This window comes from Haliaeetus leucocephalus, unplaced genomic scaffold (assembly GCF_000737465.1).
Source record: "Haliaeetus leucocephalus isolate CR32 unplaced genomic scaffold, Haliaeetus_leucocephalus-4.0 Scaffold484, whole genome shotgun sequence".
In the NCBI taxonomy this organism is placed as follows: Eukaryota; Metazoa; Chordata; class Aves; order Accipitriformes; family Accipitridae; genus Haliaeetus; species Haliaeetus leucocephalus.
In genome coordinates this window covers 7,259,470-7,280,919 of record NW_010972920.1, presented here as the reverse complement: position 1 = coordinate 7,280,919, position 21,450 = coordinate 7,259,470, and the positions used below count along the sequence as shown (strand labels likewise).

General features: G+C 40.2%; 2 protein-coding genes across 4 annotated transcripts in view; both read right to left on the bottom strand.

The window, feature by feature from the left end:
* Window positions 1–776: 776 nt before the first annotated feature.
* Window positions 777–12,836, bottom strand: ADAD1 (adenosine deaminase domain containing 1 (testis-specific)). The gene is made up of 11 exons (XM_010575610.1): window positions 12,656–12,836; window positions 11,064–11,240; window positions 10,447–10,614; window positions 9,846–9,914; window positions 9,181–9,306; window positions 8,137–8,260; window positions 7,758–7,928; window positions 5,815–6,041; window positions 4,191–4,428; window positions 3,537–3,669; window positions 777–890 (listed from the first exon to the last, which is right to left on the bottom strand). The coding sequence occupies exons 1-11, from the start codon at window positions 12,834–12,836 to the stop codon at window positions 777–779; spliced, it is 1,728 nt and encodes a 575-aa protein (XP_010573912.1).
* Window positions 12,837–14,039: 1,203 nt separating this feature from the next.
* KIAA1109 (KIAA1109 ortholog) overlaps window positions 14,040–21,450 on the bottom strand; it is a 126,053-nt gene continuing 118,642 nt past the window's right edge. For all 3 annotated transcript variants that reach the window (XM_010575572.1, XM_010575573.1, XM_010575574.1), the window contains 5 exons: window positions 20,802–21,005; window positions 19,150–19,344; window positions 18,119–18,253; window positions 15,675–15,840; window positions 14,040–14,735 (listed from right to left, as the gene is read on the bottom strand). In XM_010575572.1, the coding sequence (XP_010573874.1) occupies window positions 14,519–14,735; window positions 15,675–15,840; window positions 18,119–18,253; window positions 19,150–19,344; window positions 20,802–21,005 (917 nt within the window). In that variant the 3' untranslated portion in view covers window positions 14,040–14,518. The remainder of the gene's footprint in view (window positions 14,736–15,674; window positions 15,841–18,118; window positions 18,254–19,149; window positions 19,345–20,801; window positions 21,006–21,450) is intronic.

The following is a 21,450-nucleotide window of genomic DNA, read 5'->3' as shown; positions in this document are numbered from 1 at the left end:
CAAAAGGTGAAGGAACCTTGTTTCTGGTGACTTCTATACTACAACACCATTTTGTTATTTACAGCTTTGACACCTTTAAAATGCTTTAAATCCACTACCAAAAATAGTGATTGTCACAAAACAGTTGAGTAACAGCTTGGCAATTCAAACTTTCACATGTGGAAGTACACAGATTATTTTTTAACCCTTCTACCACAAACAATATACAGTAAACTACAAGCTACTTGGCAAACCCATGCTAAAGAAGTCTTAAAATGACTAGCAAAGGATGCCTACAGATAACGCATAGATTGCCAATTTTTGTTTCTGAAAGTGATTCTCACATTGTAATACCTTTTTTTTTAAAGAAATCCCAACTTTTACTGTTTTGTTTTTGGTTTTTTTCCTTTTCTTAAAGACAGTTATGAAAAAAGCAGGGAAAAAGAAGAAATCAATACACAGCAATCCTGAAACTAACAGGAAAAAAAACATGTTAATAACTCCATGGCAGGGTGGGGGGTGAGGTGGTGGAGCAGAAATGAGGTGGCATTGAGGGGCAAAACAGAACAGATTTGCAAAGCTGTTAGATACTCCTACCCATGAGAAAACACCAACTTTTGGAAAAGACTAAACTGTTACAGATGGTTTAACAACTGCATTTCAATTGACAAGAAGCAGCTCTGGAATGATTTTCTTGCTGCAAACATGAACCCTACAGTTAAACATTTTATTAAGCAGAATTACATCTTACTGAAAGAAGTCATCCACACTGACTTCACATACAATCCACCTCACAGTCAGTCACTGAACTGTTCGATATGTGGAGACTTCACAATCCAGGATCCATAACTATGTTGCTCTAAGTAGCTTTGCAGCAAATTTTTAGCTTCTTGGTACAATTCAGATTGAATCTAAAAAAAGAAGAAGAAAGATCTTGAAAGATCTCAAGAATTATGGTTACAGAGATCTCTGTTCTTTACCACCAGCATATAATATGCACAAGCACAAACCTTGTAGAAAACAATACCTACAAATCTTACAGTTCCCTCAGTTGCTGACAGTGAGAGAAAGTGTTACAGACTCTCTCTCATCCCAATAAATGCCCAAATACATAAAAAGAATATGTTTTGAATTGTTCTGCTAAACATTATTTTTTTCGGCATCTTTTCAGTTCCAATAATATCTTTACACTGAAAAGAAACATTCAATATCATCCAATGCAAATCTAAACACATGGTGAACAGTGTTAGCAGTTCAACAGTCAATTAGCAAGCCATCCTATTTCAACGTTTTCAAGGTGATTCAAGTTTTTGAATCATTTAAAAAATGATCTCTTGCATGTTCTGACAGGAGAACAAAAAAGACATGTACTTTATAAAAGCTTAAGTTTCACGTAACAATTTTGGAAATAAGTATCTCCTGAACCAAGGAGAGGAAAAACCTGGAAGAGTAAAGAGAAGTAAGATGAGCCTACATATTTCCAAGTGTGGACAGAAGTGAGTGAACTGTGGTTAAAGCGATCAAGAATCACAGCAGCTCCTTTAAGTAATTTCTCTGTATTTTTATACCACAGAGGAAAGCCTGAGATCTAAGGCTGTCATATGATGAACGATTCCTACTTTCCTATTCCTCTATGACATAAGAATCCTCCCACAAGACTACACTGTGGTAGAAAAATATCTACACATGTGGTGGGTTTGACCCTGGCTGGATGCCAGGTGCCCACCAAAGCCGCTCACCCCTCCTGAGCTGGACAGGGGAGAGAAAATACAACAAAGGGCTTGTGGGTCAAGCTGTCACGGGCAAAACAGACTCAGCTTGGGGAAAATTAACTCACTTTATTACAAATCAACCAGAGTAGGGTAATGAGAAATAAAACCAAATCTCAGAACACCTTCCCTCCACCCCTCCCTTCTTCCCAGGCACAACTTCACTCCCGGATTCTCTACCAACCCCCCCAGCGGCGCAGGGGGACAGGGAATGGGGTTTACGGTCAGTTCATCACACGTTATTTTCTGCCGCTTCATCCTCCTCAGGGGGAGGACTCCTCACACTCTTCCCCTGCTCCAGTGTGGGGTCCCACCCACGGGAGACAGTCCTCCACGAACTTCTCCAACATGGGTCCTTCCCACGGGCTGCAGTTCTTCACAAACTGCTCCAGCGTGGGTCCTTTCCACGGCGTGCAGTCCTTCAGGAGCACACTGCTCCAGCGTGGGTCCCCCGCGGGGTCACAAGTCCTGCCAGAAAACCTGCTCCGTGGGCTCCTCTCTCCACAGATCCACAGATCCTGCCAGGAGCCTGCTCCAGCGTGGGTTTCCCACCGGGTCACAGCCTCCTTCGGGAACCCACCTGCTCCGGTGTGGGGTCCTCCCCGGGCTGCAGGTAGATATCTGCTCCACCGTGGACCTCCCTGGGCTGCAGGGGGACAGCCTGCCTCACCAGGGTCTTCGCCATGGGCTGCAGGGGAATCTCTGCTGCGGCGCCTGGAGCATCTCCTCCGCCTCCTTCTGCACTGACCTGGGGGTCTGCAGGGTTGTTTCTCTGACATGTTCTCACTCCTCTCTCCAGCTGCCACTTCCGTCTGTCCCAACTTTTCTTTCCCTTCTTAAAAATGTTATCACAGAGGCGTTACCACTATCACTGATGGGCTCGGCCTTGGCCGGCAGCAGGTCCATCTTAGAGCCGGCTGGTATGGGCTCTGTCGGACATGGGGGAAGCTTCCAGCAGCTTCTTACAGAAGCCACCCCTGTAACCCCCCCTGCTACCAAAACCTTGCCACACAAAGCCAATACATTCCACCCCTCACCTCTGTGCATCACATTTTTAAGAACTATCATTAAAACCTACATTCATCACACAAAATCTTCACTCACATCAACAAAAAAGAATTCCCCACACCGAAATCAAAATAATATCATCACAAAACTGACAAAAAGTGGACAATTTACACACAATCCACCCCTCATCCCTTCACCACAATTACAACAATAAAAATTCCCCACCTGTCATGCAGCTCTTAACTCTCTAGCTGCATTCAGTCCATGTTTTGCCCGTTACCTCTCTCAATTACTATCCTTATCTCGAATTCCTCACATTGCCCGCATTCTCCATCTGAAGACTGTGGTGGGTTGACCCTGGCTGGACACCAGGTGCCCACCAAAGCCGTTCTATCACTCCCCCTCCTCAACTGGTGCCCAAATAGGGATGTGTGAAACAAATATAAAAAGTGAGATTGGAAATGAACTAATGAACAAAAAGCTCCCAATCTTTTTAATGTGAAACTATCTCATGTGAGAAAAATGGCCAGCAACCTCCATGTGCTGAGAAAAAACATGGCAGATTTTCATAGAGAATGCTTTAAGATTAATTCAGTAGATTAATTTTGCTTGAAAAACTTCAGACCATTCTCAGACAAAGATCAGAGGCAATAACAGAGACCCAGCTTTTCAGGTTAAGTCTTCAGCAAAACAGAAAGACCCCCCTGGCTATCAAACTAGCTTAAAGAGTAGCCATATTAAGACTCCTTACTAAAACTCTCCCGTTCTGTACCAGCTTACCTTAGCTTCATGGTACGTTGCAACCTGAAGCAAATCATTCCGTTCTGCTTCCTTAGCAAGCAATCTGAAACGACTGAACATTGCTGCCTTGCAAAGGCGACTTGCCATGTAAGTGCCACTTTTGAATGGCGAACTGCAGTCAAAATGAAAAAAAGAATAATAAAACTCAGCAACAAATACACTACAGGTATATTGCTTTTATCATTACAGGATTTTTTTTCCCCTCTAATGCTTTGTGAATATGATCATATGATCCTACTTCCACTTCCAATGAGCAAAGTTAATGCAAATCAGCAGCTGTGAGAATTTAAACAAGTAAACCAAAAATGGTTTTCAAACTGGAATTTATCTTAACTATTTATCTGCCAATCGGTTTTATGCATTAAAACATCCACTACAACAGAAAATGGAATAAAGATATCTCAATTCAAAGAACTGTTTAATTTCACATCTTAGCACCTCACTGTAAAGTTACAAGATCTCTAAAGCTACATGTAATCACAGGATGCATTCACCTAACACAGAAGAGAATCTCTCTCATTTGGGTAATGCTGTGGCCTCCATGCATAGTTAAAAAAATGAATACTCCAATGAATCAGCCCAGAACGACAGGGCTAACCATGATTTCCAACATAATGAAAAAAAATTTCTAACCTTTCAGTGGTTTTTCCACTTAACCCATCCACAACCTCCAGCGATGTGTCTGACAATGACCAATTCAAACTAAGAGACCTCTGTTGAAAGTCTGTTTGAATTGAGTGTGCAGCATTCACCAAATAAGTATGAGATCTGTTGACCAGGTAAGGCATGGGAAGCTTTGATGTAAGTGCATCATCAACACGCTGTTTTATAGCTATTTCTAGCCCTCTTGTATCCTTGCAATTTCCATTTCCTATTAAACAAAAAAAATCAGTCACATATAAAGTACATCAAACTAAAAAAGAAAAATTAAAGCAGCTAAGAATGCAGATGTTTCCACTAGTCTACATTATAATCATTTTTTCTACAGAAAACTGATATTTGGAAGAACCAGTTCAAATATTCAGTTCACAAAATAAAAATGATTTCACAATTTCTTCTCCAGAGGCATCATTATTTTCATTGGATACCTCCTTTCTGGAATAATTATTCTTCATCAACTCTTTACATTCCTTGCAGAACACACCATTAAAATAAAAGCTGCAACACAAACTTTCATGTTCTAGATTTGAAAACACACTACAGAGTTTTCTCATATTACTCCACATCCAACAGTATTTCTGACTGCCTACTAAACAAACATTGGTCCACAGTATCTCAAGGAATGGCCACAGAATTTCTATTAAATAAAAGGGCAATACATTATAGATTACATTTACTTTGAATACCATTTAAGTGAGCACATTAGAAATTTTTCCTATCGCTTTTACTTAAAGTGCCCAGACTTTCTCAGAAGGTACTGGCAGGCATTCACCAACTCTTCCAAGATCTTTTGGAGCACTTCAAAAACCTTGTTCTGTGTTAGAAAAGGAAAAGCTGGGTCATCTTCAACATCTGGGGAACTCAGACACCTGTGTACTAAGTCTCATAATACAGAGAGGAAGAAACACCTGAAAACCTTTAATTTAATTCCACCACATAAATAAAAGCTACTGAAATGAGTTCCAATAATAGTATGGTCTTCCTGACTGCCACAAAATCGTAGGAATTCACTATCACCTTGGTAATCCCTATTCCTCAACAAAATGCCTATCTGCATGAACCAATACAAAGGGGGAAGAGTGGCGCAGAGCACGGACACAAACAAAACCGAACAAAGACTTCATAGAGCTCATAAGATAACCCAGGGTGAAATTGAGCATTTTCAGTTAAATACTGGCAGTGTTCCCACCACTGCTCCATTCTACAGTTAAGTGACTAACATTGTCACCTTAAAGTCACCATTATTTGACTGAACAGTTAACAGACACAGCATTTGTCACACAATGCTTTCTCAATATCTAAAATACAATTTGTTATAAAACAATGGTGAATATCTTCTGTTACTCTTAATACATAGTAAAGGAACGACAATCTGGCAAGCTAAAACAAGCCCACAATGACAAAAGAGTGAGCATAACTGAGTTTTACATCAGGGTATTTCAAAGATGAGTGAAAAAAAAATATACACAGTACCTTTTCAGAAAAGTACTGTAATTCTTTAAAGAACCATCTTGGTTTAGTTGATGTTTTATAAAATGTAATCAAACTGGAACAGGAAAACATACAAAAAACCCACTGAAATTTGCATTAAGCTTACCTACAAGAATACTGTTTATATACACTGGTTCGATGAAGTGACTCAGCAGCGCTCCCTGAATACCAACCACTTCCCATTTTGTTAATTTGTCACTAGCGGACATACTGCTTGCTCTAACAGTTTTAGGTGGACAACAAACAGTTAGGTAAATCTTGCCTTCTATAGCAACATGGAGACTCAGTTGTTCATTAATTTCATAAGCAGATATAGATTGTGGATTGAGATGTCTAAAGTAAGACAAGAAAATGAATTTCAGTGAGAAAGTACTCTAATCAGAGATTACTGTAAAGTGGTATCTAAAACGGTTTCTCAGAAAACAGTATCAACAGATCTGGGCCTTGCAGTATGTTCAATATTTCTAAATTTTGGAAACACCACATTCAGCTGCTCAAGTAACTAGAATACCAAAATCAGTATTTAAATATGAAATAGTAATTCAACCTAATCTTAGCCATCAGTTGTGCTAACATTAAAAAAGATCAGCATACGCTGCAAACAAGCAATCGCTTTGTGTCTACTTACACTATGACAGAAGTTACTTGGAGGCTGTTCATCTTGTAAAAAAGCAGCTGTAAGGTTGGTAATCTCCGTTAAAACATAACTTATATTGCAATTCTTTAAAATATTTAAAACTAATAGATGCCAACACATCAGGGAGACAAAACAGTGACTGTTCTGAAGCAAAACAGTTTCTCCCTTAACTAAAGAGGGATAAGAAGTCAAAGCTTGAAGTTTTGAGCTAACTCTCCCCAACAATAATGTAACTTATAATGCTATGATCAAAGGTGATTTTGCTTTATTACATTATTATAAAGCACCCATTTAATTTTGGGTTAAGTAACATACTACCGCCTGTTAATAACTGGCCACATTTTGCTACTCAATGGATTACTTGAAAGCAGGTCCCTTCTAAAAACTATCTTTAAATAACTACACATAAGCAAATCTGCTGTGTTAGAAGAAAATACTTCCCAGAGTTCGTCTCAAGAAAGGGCACACCAGAATGGACAAAAAACAAGAGAAAAAGCGCTGAATCTGTGATCCGTCAACTATTATAGAGTAGCTTACAAACTGCACCCAGTCTCATCAACCATTTCCTTGTAAGAGCAGGCTGCGACACTGAAAGTAATCTAAAACCTTCTGCAATTCTAACAGGAGGGACTCCCCCAGTCAGCACAACTTGCAATGAATTGGCTGTGACTTCCAGTTCACAAGTCTGCCTTCCCAACACCGCAAATACAGTATGGAAGCCACTAGCTCTCTTGTATATATGGAAAACTTATGACAGTACAACTTTCAGGGACGTTATTCCACTGCACCACTAGAAGGGACACAAAATAACGCTGTTCATAATAACCTGGTAAACCAGCGACTGCTGCTTTTAAATGTCACAACTATTAAAAAAAACAAAACCACTTTCAGAAATTTAAGAGAAGTTATAAGTGTAAAGATAAGCATAAGACTGTATTTGTCCCATCAAGTTTCTCTCATTACCTTTTTTCTACAAAGCAGAGTAGAAGCCTATTGTTTCAATTCAAGGCTTTTTATACTCTAGTCCTGTGGTGCAAAGGATGACATGAAGTCACCACATCCACCTGCTCAGTGATTAAATTAATCATTTCTTAGTCTTTTAATAGTATCTTGGGAGGGGGGGTTAACAAGTAAGTGGGTATCCATAATAAACAAAGCATCATCCTGAAGCTATAACCCACATAAAAGTTTATCGTCATGTTGAGCTGTATCTCATACACTTATCACTACCACCCTGTACATTAAAGCTTCCAAAACATGAAAAAAATTCAGAATAGCTCCTCCCACCTTACAAACATGTAACAATGCATAATACATATTTTCCCACACTCACAACAACGTGACAACATGTTTGTCACTGCAAACAAATGAATCTTCCACCACAACATCTCTGAAAATACCAAGGTACTTACATCTGTGATTTTAACTGAGCAGTTCCTTTGGGAAGCTGATTCATGTAGAGAAAGATAGTTGTATTTTGCTTTAGGGTAAGCAGCTTTGAGCCTGGTGCTGTGCAAAATATGGATTTCTCTGTCCTTGCTGGATTTTCATTGTAGAAGAGCAAAAGATGTCTATAAAAATATCTATAAGAAACAATTAAGTAACAGTACAAGTGAAAAGCACTACTTTGTTTACAAATACATGGACATTCACATTTAATTCACAATTTGAAAACAATCCAGAAGGTACTAACTATAAAATGCAAGTGCACTTCTATTTACATTTGCAAAACTAAAACTGAGAAGAACTGGCTGCAAGAGAACTGATAACTATTTGTACACACATTCTCACCTGAGTAGAGAACGCCTTGCAATAACAATGGCATGGCTGTCATGCAACACTCTTCCACAAGGCTGAAAGCACTGACTGTAATTATATTCTCCTGTTCCTAGAGCTACAACTTCATGCTGTCCACCTAAAAAGAAAAAACATTTATTTTTACATCATTGTGGTGGGACAGCCTTGTCTGGCTGCCAGGTGCCACCAAGCTGCTCTCTCACAGCCCCTGTCCCCCAGCAGGTTGGAATCTATGATCTTAAAGCTCTTTTCCAACCTAAACAATTCCATGATTCTATGAAAAAACAAAATGAAAAAGCTCGTAGGTCAAGGTAAGGACAGGGAGATGGCTTGCCATTTACCATCATGTGCAAAATAGACTCAACATGGGGAAGATTAATTTATCACCAATTAGAGCAGGATAGTGAGAAACAAAACCAAAACTAAAAACACCTCCCCCCTACCCCCTCCTCCTTGGCTCAACTTCACTCCTGACTCTTCTACCTCCTCTCCTCCTGGCCTGAGTGGTGCAGGGGGATGGGGAAGCATCAGGTCCTGACGCTTGGTCTCTGCCACTCCTTCCCTGGTCCAACACGGGCTCCCTCCCGCAGGATACAGTCCTTCCCACCAGCCGCAGTTCTTCAAGAACCGCTCCAGCGTGGGTCCCTTCCACGGGCTGCAGTCCTTCAGGCACAGACTGCTCCAGCGTGGGTCCCCCACGGGGTCACAGCTCCTGCTAGAAGCCTGCTCCTGTGTGGGTTCTCCATGGGCTGCAGCTTCCTTCAGGGCATATCCACCTGCCCTGGCCCATACTGGTCTATACATACAGCCTTACTCCTCTTTGAGGCAGCACAAGGAAATGCTTATGTAGGTCTTGAATAGTTGCATGACTGTAGCATAATTATGCATGTGACAGAGCCATCAGAACAGAGTATTTCAAAGAAGGAGACCCACCCTTTACATTTATTAAGGATCAGAAATGCATTAATCAAGGGTCTCTGGCAACACAAACAGCCTAGGTTTTCCACTCCCCAATACTCACGATCAAAACAGACTTGCCTTTTTCAATGATGAAGGCAGCCAGTGAACTGCCACAACTTTGGTACTCAGGATGTGTGGTAGTCAGCCTGTTAAATACTTCTCCAAGTGTCTGCGAAAGCTTTTGATATATAAGCTGTCCTCTTTCTAAATAAAACAATAAAAACCAGCAAGACACAAATTTGCAGGGGAGGGAAAACAGACATGATCAACCACTTGACAAATTAGAACTGTAAACACATGGTAAAAGCACTATCAACACATGCTTCTGGGATTCTGAAGATTATCAAGATGAACATGAATAAATAAAGGACAAGTACACCCGAACAATTTATGCTTTTATTATTCATGACAATAAATCAGGGATATGGATCAAGTTTGATCAACTACTCCACACAGCGTTTCAAGTAAGGACAGAAATACTGTTTCTATTTCTGTCACCAGTTCACCACTTAAATTCAAGCAATTTGCTGAAGTTTGACCATTGGTTCTACAAATGGACACATCTCCTATTTTAGTGACACTAATTCTTATTGCGTTCTTCAAAGAGGTTTAAAATAACAGCAACTTCATAGAGATCACTAAAATTATTAAAAGAAGAATTAAAAAAAAACGCAAATTAAAAAAAAAAGCAAGCATTTGCTGGCTAATTGGAATCAATACAGAAAAACAAGACTATTCCTTACCAAAACAGATCCTTGAGGCGCGAACACAGTTTGCTGGAGTTTGGGGCTCAGCAGGAGTATAGAGAGGATCTAAGAATTTAACAAAATATCAAACTGGGATGGACATTCCAAGTTTCAAAGCATGGATCTCACACTATTTCCATCAAGTTAAAGTTTCTAATTCTCTAAGAATTTTTTTTTCTGACTTTGAAGTCCTTGTAAGCATAGAACTATTTAGACAGCCACCCTTAAAAGAAGATAAACGTTATGGTAACTGAATTCTTTTGAAAGTAGTAACTCAGTGTTGAAGCCTTTTAATCATAAAATTCAAAACCACTTAGGATCAGCTTCATGTTGCTGTTACCTAGTGAGTAGCAATTCAAGTGCAACAGCAACAAACAAATTAATTCCTTCAGGAATCTCCACTCTGGGCTACAAACTGATGCAACTCCTCATACTCAAAAGACAAAGGAAAAAACCAGTTTGCTCTGTCCAAAGGATTCAAGAAAACCGACAGAGGCCCTGATACGGAAGCATTTAATAAAACTACACAGAGATTTTGCATAGGAAACCTTTAAGCCAAGCTTTTCAAATTCTAAATAGGTGTTGCTAGAATATTTACCTGACTTTTCAGAAGCCTTCACCCCTGTATACTCCAAGTTAAGTAGCTCATCAAGAGCCAGTTTAGCTGCATTTAATCTAGATTCCTTCTTGTTTTTTCCCAGTCCAGTCTTGTAGCAAACACCATCTACCACAGCACAAAAGGCAAAATAAGGCCTTATGATATTGCCTTTAAAGAAGAAAAAAAAAACCCAAACACAATTAGTGAAATTATTTTAAGGTACTTTTATCCATAGCTTTATGTGCTTATATTCATTCCAAGGACAAGTACAAGACAAAAAGACAATTTTAGCAAATACAAATCAAACCTTTCACTTCCAGAAGAACTGTAGCAGCTTTCACTTTATGCACTTTTCACAAAGTTCTGGTAGCAGCCAGAATTTTATACAACTCATCTGATCAAATTCTGTAGTAATTAATTATGAGACACAGCTGTGTGGACAATAACAAGGGCAGCCAAAAAGCAACATATGTGTAGGGTAGTACAACCAACAGTTTAAAAAAAAAAAAACAAACAAAAAACCCCATCTGTATTAGTGCCATCAATACTAACTGCAGAATGCCAGATCATCTCAAGGACAAGCAAATATTATTTTACTTAAGAAAAGAAGTATTTACCTGCCACACTAGTTTCTTTCAATTCAAGTTGTAAATGGTGCATTTGTGCAAACTGATGCAAGGCAGATACTGGGTTTATTACCCCCTGTTCATATCTTGCAATAAACTCCTCTAGGTCTTTCTTTGGAGGAAGTGCTGATAATGGTGGGGGATGGGCTGCTTTCAAAAGAAAAGGTTCTGAATCAAAATTAAGAAAAGAACTGAACACACTGACAGTTTAAATCTGTTTACAATAAATGCTTTTTTGATGCTTCTTAGAAGAAGAAAAAGCAAAACATTTACTCTAGAGCAGTACTGGCTTTGTACTGAATCCTACATTAACAACACCAGCAATTCTGAAACAGTGTGTACCTCCTCTTTTAAAAGTATCAAAGCATTGAGTACTAAATCCATTAACCTCTGAATACAGACAGACATTACATGTAAATACAACATATATTCCCCCTCCCCTGCAAACCAGCCATCAACTGAAAGTTGCTGATGGCAGATTAAAAACAATGGAGCATATGTTTTTTTCACACAAAACTATGAAGCAGTGAACACCCTGTCGTAAAACACTATAAAAAGTTTAGGCAACCACACACATTATTCAAAAAGCAGATAACTCATTCAAAGAAAAAGAAACCCACCCACAAAGAGCTGCCTAATACAGAGACAGCGCCTCTAGCTGAAGTGGCCAGGACAGAACATGGGGAGAGCTGCACTGCACACCCACCCTGACCCTCCAGGTCCTCCCCACGCCCATGATTAACCACACTGGGAACCAGGAGAGCAGGTGGGTGGATATTTCATCTGTCCTAGCACAGAGCCCTTAGGCTCTTCAGAGGGCAATATGAAGCAAGTTAGTCAAGTCATAAAAGACTTCTATAAATTCTGAGGAGTAGTCTTAAGGCAAACCCACACTTCTGAGTTTCATTCAAAATACAAACTTTTTCAAGCAGCACACTATATCTGGACAGTTGTCTTTGACTTGGAGATCTCCTACAGAACAACCAATTAACATTTCCTGCAGCATCTACTTCTGTGAAGGATCGGTGTGTTCCGTTAGCTCTGAGAGAAAAAAATGAAATCTTTTTCCCTGTATCAACTCTAGGATGGACAGGTTACCATATACTCAGGCACAAGTATCTCCCAGCCAAGAAGAACTAAAGTAAACTAAGTTCATAAATAGGTGACTTCACCTCAATACAACTATTTGGCGAGACAGAACTCAAAAACATCCCAGGACATCTGGAACCGCAGTTAAAACTTCTTCTATGAAAATTCATGAAGCAGCACATGTTCTATATTTTGGCAACCTCTACCACACTTTTAATGTGTAACTTGGAATTTATAATTATGAAACGCAGCAGACTATATAGCCCACCCTACAAAAAAATCTTACTCTAACAAACTTCCAGTAAAGGACATAGGAAAGAAAGGAACAAGGTCGAGCAGATGCTAAAGAAGTCACTTAAGAAAGTACAACGGTAAGAAAAAGCAGCAGAGGGTCGCAACCTTTCAAAAAAGAGAAAAATCACAAAGTTACTTATTCACCAACATCAACAGTGTATTTTAATAGCTAATCTCAGTATACAAACAGAGAAGTATACCTGGATTTTGTGTCACCTTTGGTACAGCGCACCTCTCAGAAGGTGGAAGTTTTGGCCTTACAGACTGAGAAAGCACCTCTGAAGGTGGCTGCCTAGGAGCCCGAGCTGGCGAAGTCGGCTTTTGCATGGAGTCAGAGGGGGGTATTCCAGCACTCTGACACCAGCTGCTGCTGCTAGTCATTTTGGATCAACCTAAATAAATTTAACAGTAAAGTTACGAGATGTTTTCTCCGTTTTTCTTAGTTAAGCCGCTTCCCCGCACACCGGAGCAAAAGAACCGAGAACCCAGCATCCTTCCCATCCCTCCCCTTCCCCAGCCGGCACCGCAAGGTTCGGAGCCCCTTCTCCGGTTAGTTAACCACCTTCCCCACGCGTGATGCCCCTCTGCGCCTCGTCTTGCCCCCGGCTCCAAGAAGACAACCCCCCCAGCCGGCTCTGCGGGGAGCGAGGCAAGAACTAAAGCAGCAAAGCTGATCCCTCTCAAGTTTCCAGGAGGAGCTAGCACTGGAGCAGAAGGCTTTAGTACCCGCTCTCCTCTCCGCTCCCTGTGCTGTGAGAAAACCCACACCTGCCGGGCTCGGCCGCCCGGGCGGTGCCGCAGAGTTTACACCCGACGGGCAGGTGGAGCTCGCCTGAGGTAAATGGAGGGAGGAGGCGCGGGGCAGCTGCCCCCTCTCGGCCCTGAGGGGTGCGCTCCAACGGCCGAAGCGCAAAGCCGTCCCTCAGCTGCCACCCCCCCTCACCGCCAGCATGTTAGAGGCGGCGGCGCCTCCACCCGGCCCCTCCATTTCGTCGAGGGAAAAAAGAGGGGGGGGGGATACCTCCGCCGAGAGCCCCGCTGCCCGCCACGGCGCGGCGCGGCCGAGGGAGAACGCCAGCCCCCTCCTTGGCGCAGCAGCGGCCGCCGACCGGCCCCCACCCCACGCTGTCTGGTCGGTTTCCCGTGCCACCCACCGGAGCGAAGCGGCAACCGGGAGCGGCGAGAGGCGTCACGGGCCGGCATCGGCTCCGCCGGCCGCAGCCGCGCCCCGACCCACTTGCGGCAGGGGCACGCAGCGGTGAGCGGGGCACGGGGAAGCACCGGCCGGCGGGGCCGGCGTCGCCGCCGCCGCTTCCTCCCGGCGGCTGGGCGCCGGGTAGGGCTGCTCACAGTTTCCTAGCGGTCGGGAGCAGGAGCTGGCGGCGCCTTGTTCCAGCTGCCCGGGGGAGGCGAGGGGGGAAGGCCGGTTTCCCGCCTTTGGGGTGTGAGGCGGCCCCCGCCTCGCCCCTGGCGTGTGGAAGACGCGCCTCAGCGTAAGTGATAATTCGATGCAAAGCTACACTTAAAAACGCCTTTTTTTTTTTTTTTTTAATCAAGGACGTTGAAACAACAACATCAAAAAGCCCTGTACAGTAGTTAAATTTTATTACAAGTGTAATAAACAATGATTTTTAGCACTAAGGCAATCACAGTTTCATAAGTTATATATATATATAATTTACACAAGTCTACATTGACAAATCAATTACCGGTCACATCAACGAGGGGTTTGTGTTATGGCAAATAAAGTTTATGAAAATTCACAGTTAATCTGCAAGTATTTTAAAGATGCAGGAATTGTATTGCACATGATAAAACGGAGGGCGCTGAGGAGCAGATTTACAGTGTTCCAGCTATTCCTTCACAGAATATACATTGGTCATCATCATGCAGTAACTTCAAATACAGAATGGTATCATGTACCACGGTAAACAGTTACTCACAATGTAAGTTTTAAATAGAGTAGCAAAAAGCTGTTAGGTTTCTCTTTAAACCATATTTAAATTCTTACAATAAAACACTTTGATAAAATCAAACGGAATTACGGTTGTCACATTATACTTCTAGTATTCTTCTTTGTCTTTTCCTTTCTTTTCCTTCTCATCCTGTAGTGCAGTACCAAGTTTCTTTATAAGGACTGACAAAACTTTGTCCAAAGGATCCATGACACCACGCTGCAGCCACTTAGGAATAGTAGTCCTTGCATGGTGAAAGCCCAGCTTTTGGAGGATGTAGTCAACGCCAACAGGATCAATTTTTCTCCCAGTCCAGGATATTAATCTAAAAAACAATAAATAGGGGACTCAATCTCAAATATATAAAAAGAGCAACTGGCATTTGTATGAAAAAACATCCATTTTTAACACTGTTACTTCTGACCAGCTTAAGTCCAACAAGCAAACATGGGTTTCGAACTTAATTTATACAGATGAGCTGAAGATGACCAATGGAACATGCTCTCAAAGAGGATGCTCAAGGAGGCAAAAAAACCAGACTGGGCTGCCTCCAGATCACATTTAAATTGATTTATTATTACTGCCAACACAAAATGTTGCCAACAGTCAAGATTTGTTTGGCCTGGGTTGATGTGTTGTTTTGATACGTGAATGAACACAGGTGCTCCAGCAGTGTCAGCAGAGGTTAAAAAACAAACAGACCCTGACATACAGAAAAGTCATTTTGTGTGATTGAAAGTGTGTATTGAGAGCAGTGAGTTGCTGCTATACATGCTATTCTTCTGTGCTAAGTTTAAGCTGCCATATAGCAACTAGTATATAGTGCTTTTTTATTTTAAGGTGACTGCTTAAAGAAGAACTAAAACGAATACTGAAAATGGAAAACTGCAAGATTAAAAACCATGTGGCAGAAAATGGACTCTTGTAGGACAGAGTGAAACAGTCATCTGTGGTCCTTAGTGAGTTTAATTTTACTGTATGCTAATTTTGAAGAGCCTCCAACAGTATCTTTAATCTGCATAAATTCTAATCTAGAAGTAAACTGACGTAATAGATAATTGTGTTACCCAGCTTCGTCATGTCCTGGAGCAGGTATCTTTCCCTAGCAGCGCTAGTAGCCAAAGACAAATGCGTTAACAGCATCCACACGATTGATCCTCTTAGCAGCTGAACAGCATCAGTGTGGAAACACTTGTCGTTTGCAGGACAGTACCCAGAGATAAAATGCAGAGAGAAGGAGCCTGTAGATAAGGCTGCTTGTTACCTGAGCGTAGGTTCCAAATGCCAAGTATTGCACATAAATTCTCTCCAGTCGACTGTAGTGTAAGTAATGCTTTCCTCTGCCTCTTTGTCAGTGGAGCTGTCCTCAATAACACCAACGGAGTTTTTCTGCCCTGGACGAGCAGCCAAAATGCGAGGAGGAAAAATTGCTACAAAGTGGAGAGAGGAAAAACCCCATACCAGTCAGTCATGAGCATCTCACTTGAATTCTCTTTGTACATCATTTAAATAAAACAAAAGCACAAATCTCAGAAAAAAAAGAGAACCACTTTGTGTTTCAGTATTACAGAATTTCTGGCAAACAGCTTTGGTTTGAACAAAGTGCTAGTAAAAAATATCCTACGAAAACTGTAATAGACACTGGATAACACTGGAATGTGGGATTCTTCCTTCTCTCTGCCGGCCCAAAGCATCCATATACAGGGGCTTTCTTTCAAATTCAACAAAGCACATCGCATTCCATAAGCAAAATTCAGACATGCTCCTAGTTTAGAGAATTTTTTTAGACTGACAGAGTAGTTAGTCTCTGAGGAGGAAGATGGTGGCGGAATAGTTGAATTAAATCTTTGTCCAAAGGCATCAAGGGGACCCGAACACATGTCTTGAGTTTTACGTCCTGGGATACAGAAAAGGAACAGCAGGACCTTCTCCTCCAAACAACGTATTTTATAAAATAAAAACAAATCTGTGAATTTGGATTGAATTTTGATTTAAGATATCTTGAAAACAAATTTTTTGACAAAGTTCAACCAAAAATAGTTATCTTCCCTTTTTGTTAGTTTCTGCACTTGTTGGTCATTTTACTATAAAGTGCTTTTAGAAAGCACTCCTAGCTTTGTTGTACACAATTACACATAAAGAAATTTTGATACGTTAGTTATAAATTTTCAAAATACTGAATTTAATGTGTTTTACATCACATAAGGGTTACATTTATACATCACGTCATGTTACATCACATGAATAAATGTAACATCACAGTAATAAATGCAAACTACTATGCACAACACAATTTCACACACACCAGAAAAACAAAATATGCGACTTTCACTATAGTAGTAACTCATCGTTTACACATACGTTACTGTGTTACATTACTCTTGTGGCAGCCTTTAAAGAAAAACGTATAGAAATGAGAGTCTAGAGTAGGATTGCTGTGGCAGAATGTGGAAAATTATAAGATCAGAAGTTGTAAAACAAATAAGCAGCTTTTAATTTCAGTAATGACGTCTCTTCTGATATAATACGGAATTATATAATACTTATAGTAAATGTAACATCTGAAATCATTTTATCGATAATCAACAGTGCTGTTACGATCTTTTCCAAATCTTAATTAGTTTAGTAGGGTTTAGATGCTCGTGGCAGCAATTACTTGTAAAGCATTAAAGCCACTAGGTGATGACCTTCCCTTCAACATGCAGGTAATCGTAGAGTGCAGTCAGTCATTCAGTACTGCACTGTTTATTCACTTTAAGTCTGCAACAACAAAAATCACTCTGTGTTTGGCACACTTTATGTAGACATCAAACTCACTTGTCTTCAATTTGCTCTTCTTAGCGAAGACCACATATTGCTTAAAAATGCATGTGCCAAATTCGAATGCTGCAACTGAACATACTCGTGTGGAAAAGTGAAGCATTCTGAAGTCAGAAAAAACCATGTCTCTAAAGAAACTCCACTGATGAAAGGACTGCAATAAAAGTAATGTAGCTTTCTAACAGTTTTCATCTGCATGTACCATCTTACAAAAAGAAAGTTAAACTAAACACCAGCTGTCAAAATAGGAGCAAGATTATGACTTAGGCAGAAGCTCATCAGTAGTGGGTAAGGAACAGAAATCCAGGAGTTATCTCTGTTCTCTGCAGCATACTGCACATAGGTGCTGCATTGGAGGTGACTGAACTGGTTTTGAACAACCTGCTGTACCTGCACAGTGCAGCAAAGTGCCACGCAGAGATACTAGTACAGCTCCTGGCACAGTGGTGGCACGTCAGCCTAGTGACACCACGAGGTTTGTAAGTGTGTATGCAAAACTACTCTGCTTCCAGTCCTACAGCAGCTGACTTAAAATCAGCTCAAGTTATTTCCTGGACGATGTTGCACTTTCCAAGAAGTGCCAAAATACATCTTGACCTTCAGTCTAAAATAACCCAGAAAAAACGTTTTGCTATTGTGTAGTTAAGTTTCACTTATCAGTGACTGAAAAAGAGGTAACTATCATTTCATAGCATTAAGCCCAGATTTCAAGAACATTTAATACTACTTCTGTTGATTTCAATGGAAGCAAAATCAGGCTTAACTTTTTTGAAATTAAATCCATTTTTAACAAGTCAATTCCATTAAAAAATATGGAGATACTTACCATCAAAAAGTTTGACAACTGCAGATTGTCAGACAAGCGTTACCTTATAAATAACAACTTACCTTTTTCTTTTTCTTTTAGGTAAGCAGATACCAAGTCATGCAGAAACATGATCAATTCAGCATCCATAGTTACACAAATGTGGTCTGTAAATTCAGTTACTACACTGCATTCCACCTTTGGTTTAACACTTGTATCTACAGTCAGATAAAAATAGTATTAATACCCTTATAAGTACAGACAGTACACACGAAAGTACACAGAATTCGAATACAAATCATTTTCAAATGACATTGCTGTTACTGCACCAGAGACTCAAAAGAGAAGAAAGACCACAATTAACATCTGCGTTGAGCAGCCTCAACATTTTTTAAACAGTTTTCCCATCACAGTAACTTCTGGTATTTTATAAAGGATGTTGAAAATAAAGAAATACTACCAAGCAGCAACCTGGATCATCCTCAACATGGAAAGTCAACCTAGAGCAGTATCATTAGCTTGTGCTGTGCTAACAGTGCATGATTTTAGACAGTAAGAAAAGCTGATAGCAGATTTTGCTAGTTTGGCTATTAAAAAAACAACTAAAACCCAACGGGTTGACTTATCTAGCAGTATTGTCCAGGAGCAGGTATGGAGTAAAACCACAGCTCAGCCAAGATAAACATCTACATTAATGTCTTATACCTTCACAAGTCTTATGTCCCACCAGTTCCAACTGCAGTCTGAAGATACCATTTTGAAAACGAGCATAAAATTTAGGTACCTAGCTCATATTCCCTTTGTCAGAATGGCCCTCCTCTTTAACATTTTAATAAAAATAAGAAAGTCAACCCGCTAAAAACAGCCAACCTAGCTGAAATGTTCATATTCATTTCTCTTAGTAAGTTTTTTCTACAGTGACCAGTCTCTGGACTAGATCTTCACTCTCTCAACAGAATTCCCTCTACATTTTATTATGAAATGGTATGCTTTCTTGCAGATCTGCAGTAATTCTCAGATTAAATCCTCTTATCAGCACGGTAGCTTTGTATTTAACCCCTCATTTACGAGAAATAGCTTTGGATCAAGAAAAAACAAATTATGTTTACTGCACCTTGTAATGAAGGCTCTTGGGGCTCTTGAACGTGAATAGATTTGAAATCCAGCTGCATTCTCGGCAATGCAAAGATGGTTTCAGTTTCATGGTTGTAACTGGAGCCACCTCTGAAGCCACTTAGCAAGCTTGAGCTTTTCACTGTTGTGCTGCTCTCTGGGTTGTTAGCATCCACATTTCGAAGCAGGTTTAACTCTACATGGACAATGGGAAATTCCTGAATTCAGTAGTCTTTATTAAAAAAAGGTTCTTGTCAGCACAAAGCGTGACAAATTTTCACAAAATGCATGTCATAATTAAGAAGGGGGGAGCAAATAAGTGTCAGTACCATAACATCTAAGCACTTTGTTAGTTTTTTGGAAGCTTAAAATCCAAATTTTATTCCTCTGACCACCCTATCACAACTCTGTTCTAGTAATGAGCTTTCGGTTAAGATACAGACCGTATGGGTTCAAAGTGTGCCCTTTATGTTTGAAAATATGGTAGTACTTAAAATGAAAAGAAATGTTTCTGATTAATACAGGTAATACCTAAATTCACTGAGGCAGCATTGCTGTCAGAAATCACTGTTGACCAGGAATCCAAATCTGTCACAAGACTTTTACCACAGTACACATACAACAACCGGAATTAGTTTCCAGTTCTTAAAATTGTGACAAGACAAAAAAGTTAAGAAAGGTTACTATTTCATTGTAAAACTGCTGGTGTATGATTACTATGAAGATCATATCCTTTATCCTGCTCCCAAAAGCATGGCTACAAAAGGTCCAACAATTAAATGTTGTTGTTTATATACTTAAATGCTCCGGATGTAGCAAAACAGGGCTGCATAAAAACATGTAACAGACAGCGCCTGTATTTATGAGCTTCAGCCACTACAACCTGTTGTGTCTTTCAAAAAAAAAAAAATATTAGTATAGTATATCAATAATTTTAAATGTTTTTTTTTCAAGAAACTATCATCTGCTCATTTCTCACTATATGCTGTATTCTGCTATTCACCCTTTCACAGAAATGCTACTGGTATCATCTACTGATTCTATGGTTTGTGAGTGAAATAGCAACAGCTGTATTTTAAGATTTCTTTTAACATTATCTTGAAAGTTTTATTTTCCAATTAGCAATGATTTAAAGATACGAGTCAAAATGTTTTAAGGCCTAGAAGCAGCTGAAGGTTAAACAGCTTTACGCAGATGAGTAATTTTGAAATGTTAGTCGTAAATGGTAACAGAAGCCTAAAATATATTCCCACTTCAACTTAATCCATATATCCTTCATATACAGTGAAATATATCCTCACATTACAAGATCACAACTGGACATGAAACAAGAACTTTTTTTGCATATATAATGAAAGAGGAAAAGACTAAAACTATTGCAATGCCAGATACATAAACGTCCTGTACACTAACAGAATGTTTTTGCTTTACTGCAGTTTGAAAAAGGACAGCTCAGTAACACTTCCAGCTGTTCAGCATATTGCTATGCTTCGTTCCACAGTTCACCATAAGGTTCTCAAGTAGGAACAACTTCCATTATCTCAAATTCCCTTCTCCCTGTAGCCCACTTGAAATTTAGCAGCTTTTAAACAGCCCAATCTGCACTGCCCAGCCAGCAGAGCAATCCCAAAACTTAATGAACATGAATCTAACCTTCATTCCTTGTGGCTGTAACATAATTGAACCACTCTTTCACGCTGGCAACTCCATGTGGGGGGTTTTCGTGGCGGCGCCTTGTTATCTTTGTGATTGTTGCCATAGGGCTTTCGAGGGCTCCACACGGTTTGGTGACCATAGTGTTATGGCCCAAATGAAAGTCCAGGGTTTGTACGATATATGTGGAGTGTTCACTAGTACCTGCGTTGCAAGTGTGGGTGGCATGGGGTAAGAGAGAAAAAAAATGGAAAAAGCAGCTTGGTAAGGGTAGTAGGATTTCTCCTTTCACAGGTATTTAACATGAATAATTAGTAGCCAGTGGCATTAAAAACTGGCATAAAGCTTGCAAACAACAGAAAAATCAAATCCTCAGTAGCTACAGACAGTAAAAACTTCTCAATATGAAGCCAAATATAAGCAATACGACCATCAAAATTCATCATACAGAAACAAAGGACTACATAAACACAGACATGCTGTTAACAAGGCAGACAATCCACTTTGTAGGCATATTATGAGGGACATATCTAGTATATTTGAAAAAGTACTTTGCATTATTCCACAAAGAAAGCAAACTGGGTAGAGATGGAGAGGGAACAGATCATTATTTTAGGTAAGTGGTATATTTTGGGGAAATAATCTTGAT

Bases quoted from the DNA above. Each gene is read 5' to 3' on its own strand.
- ADAD1 (XM_010575610.1), bottom strand. From the start codon at position 12,836: ATGACTAGCAGCAGCAGCTGGTGTCAGAGTGCTGGAATACCCCCCTCT. The intron at 7,929-8,136 runs GTGAGAATGTGT...TGTTTCTTATAG, and splicing joins GCAAGGCGTTCTCTACTCAG to ATATTTTTATAGACATCTTT. The intron at 6,042-7,757 runs GTAAGTACCTTG...GTCTTACTTTAG, and splicing joins GCTCAGTTAAAATCACAGAT to ACATCTCAATCCACAATCTA.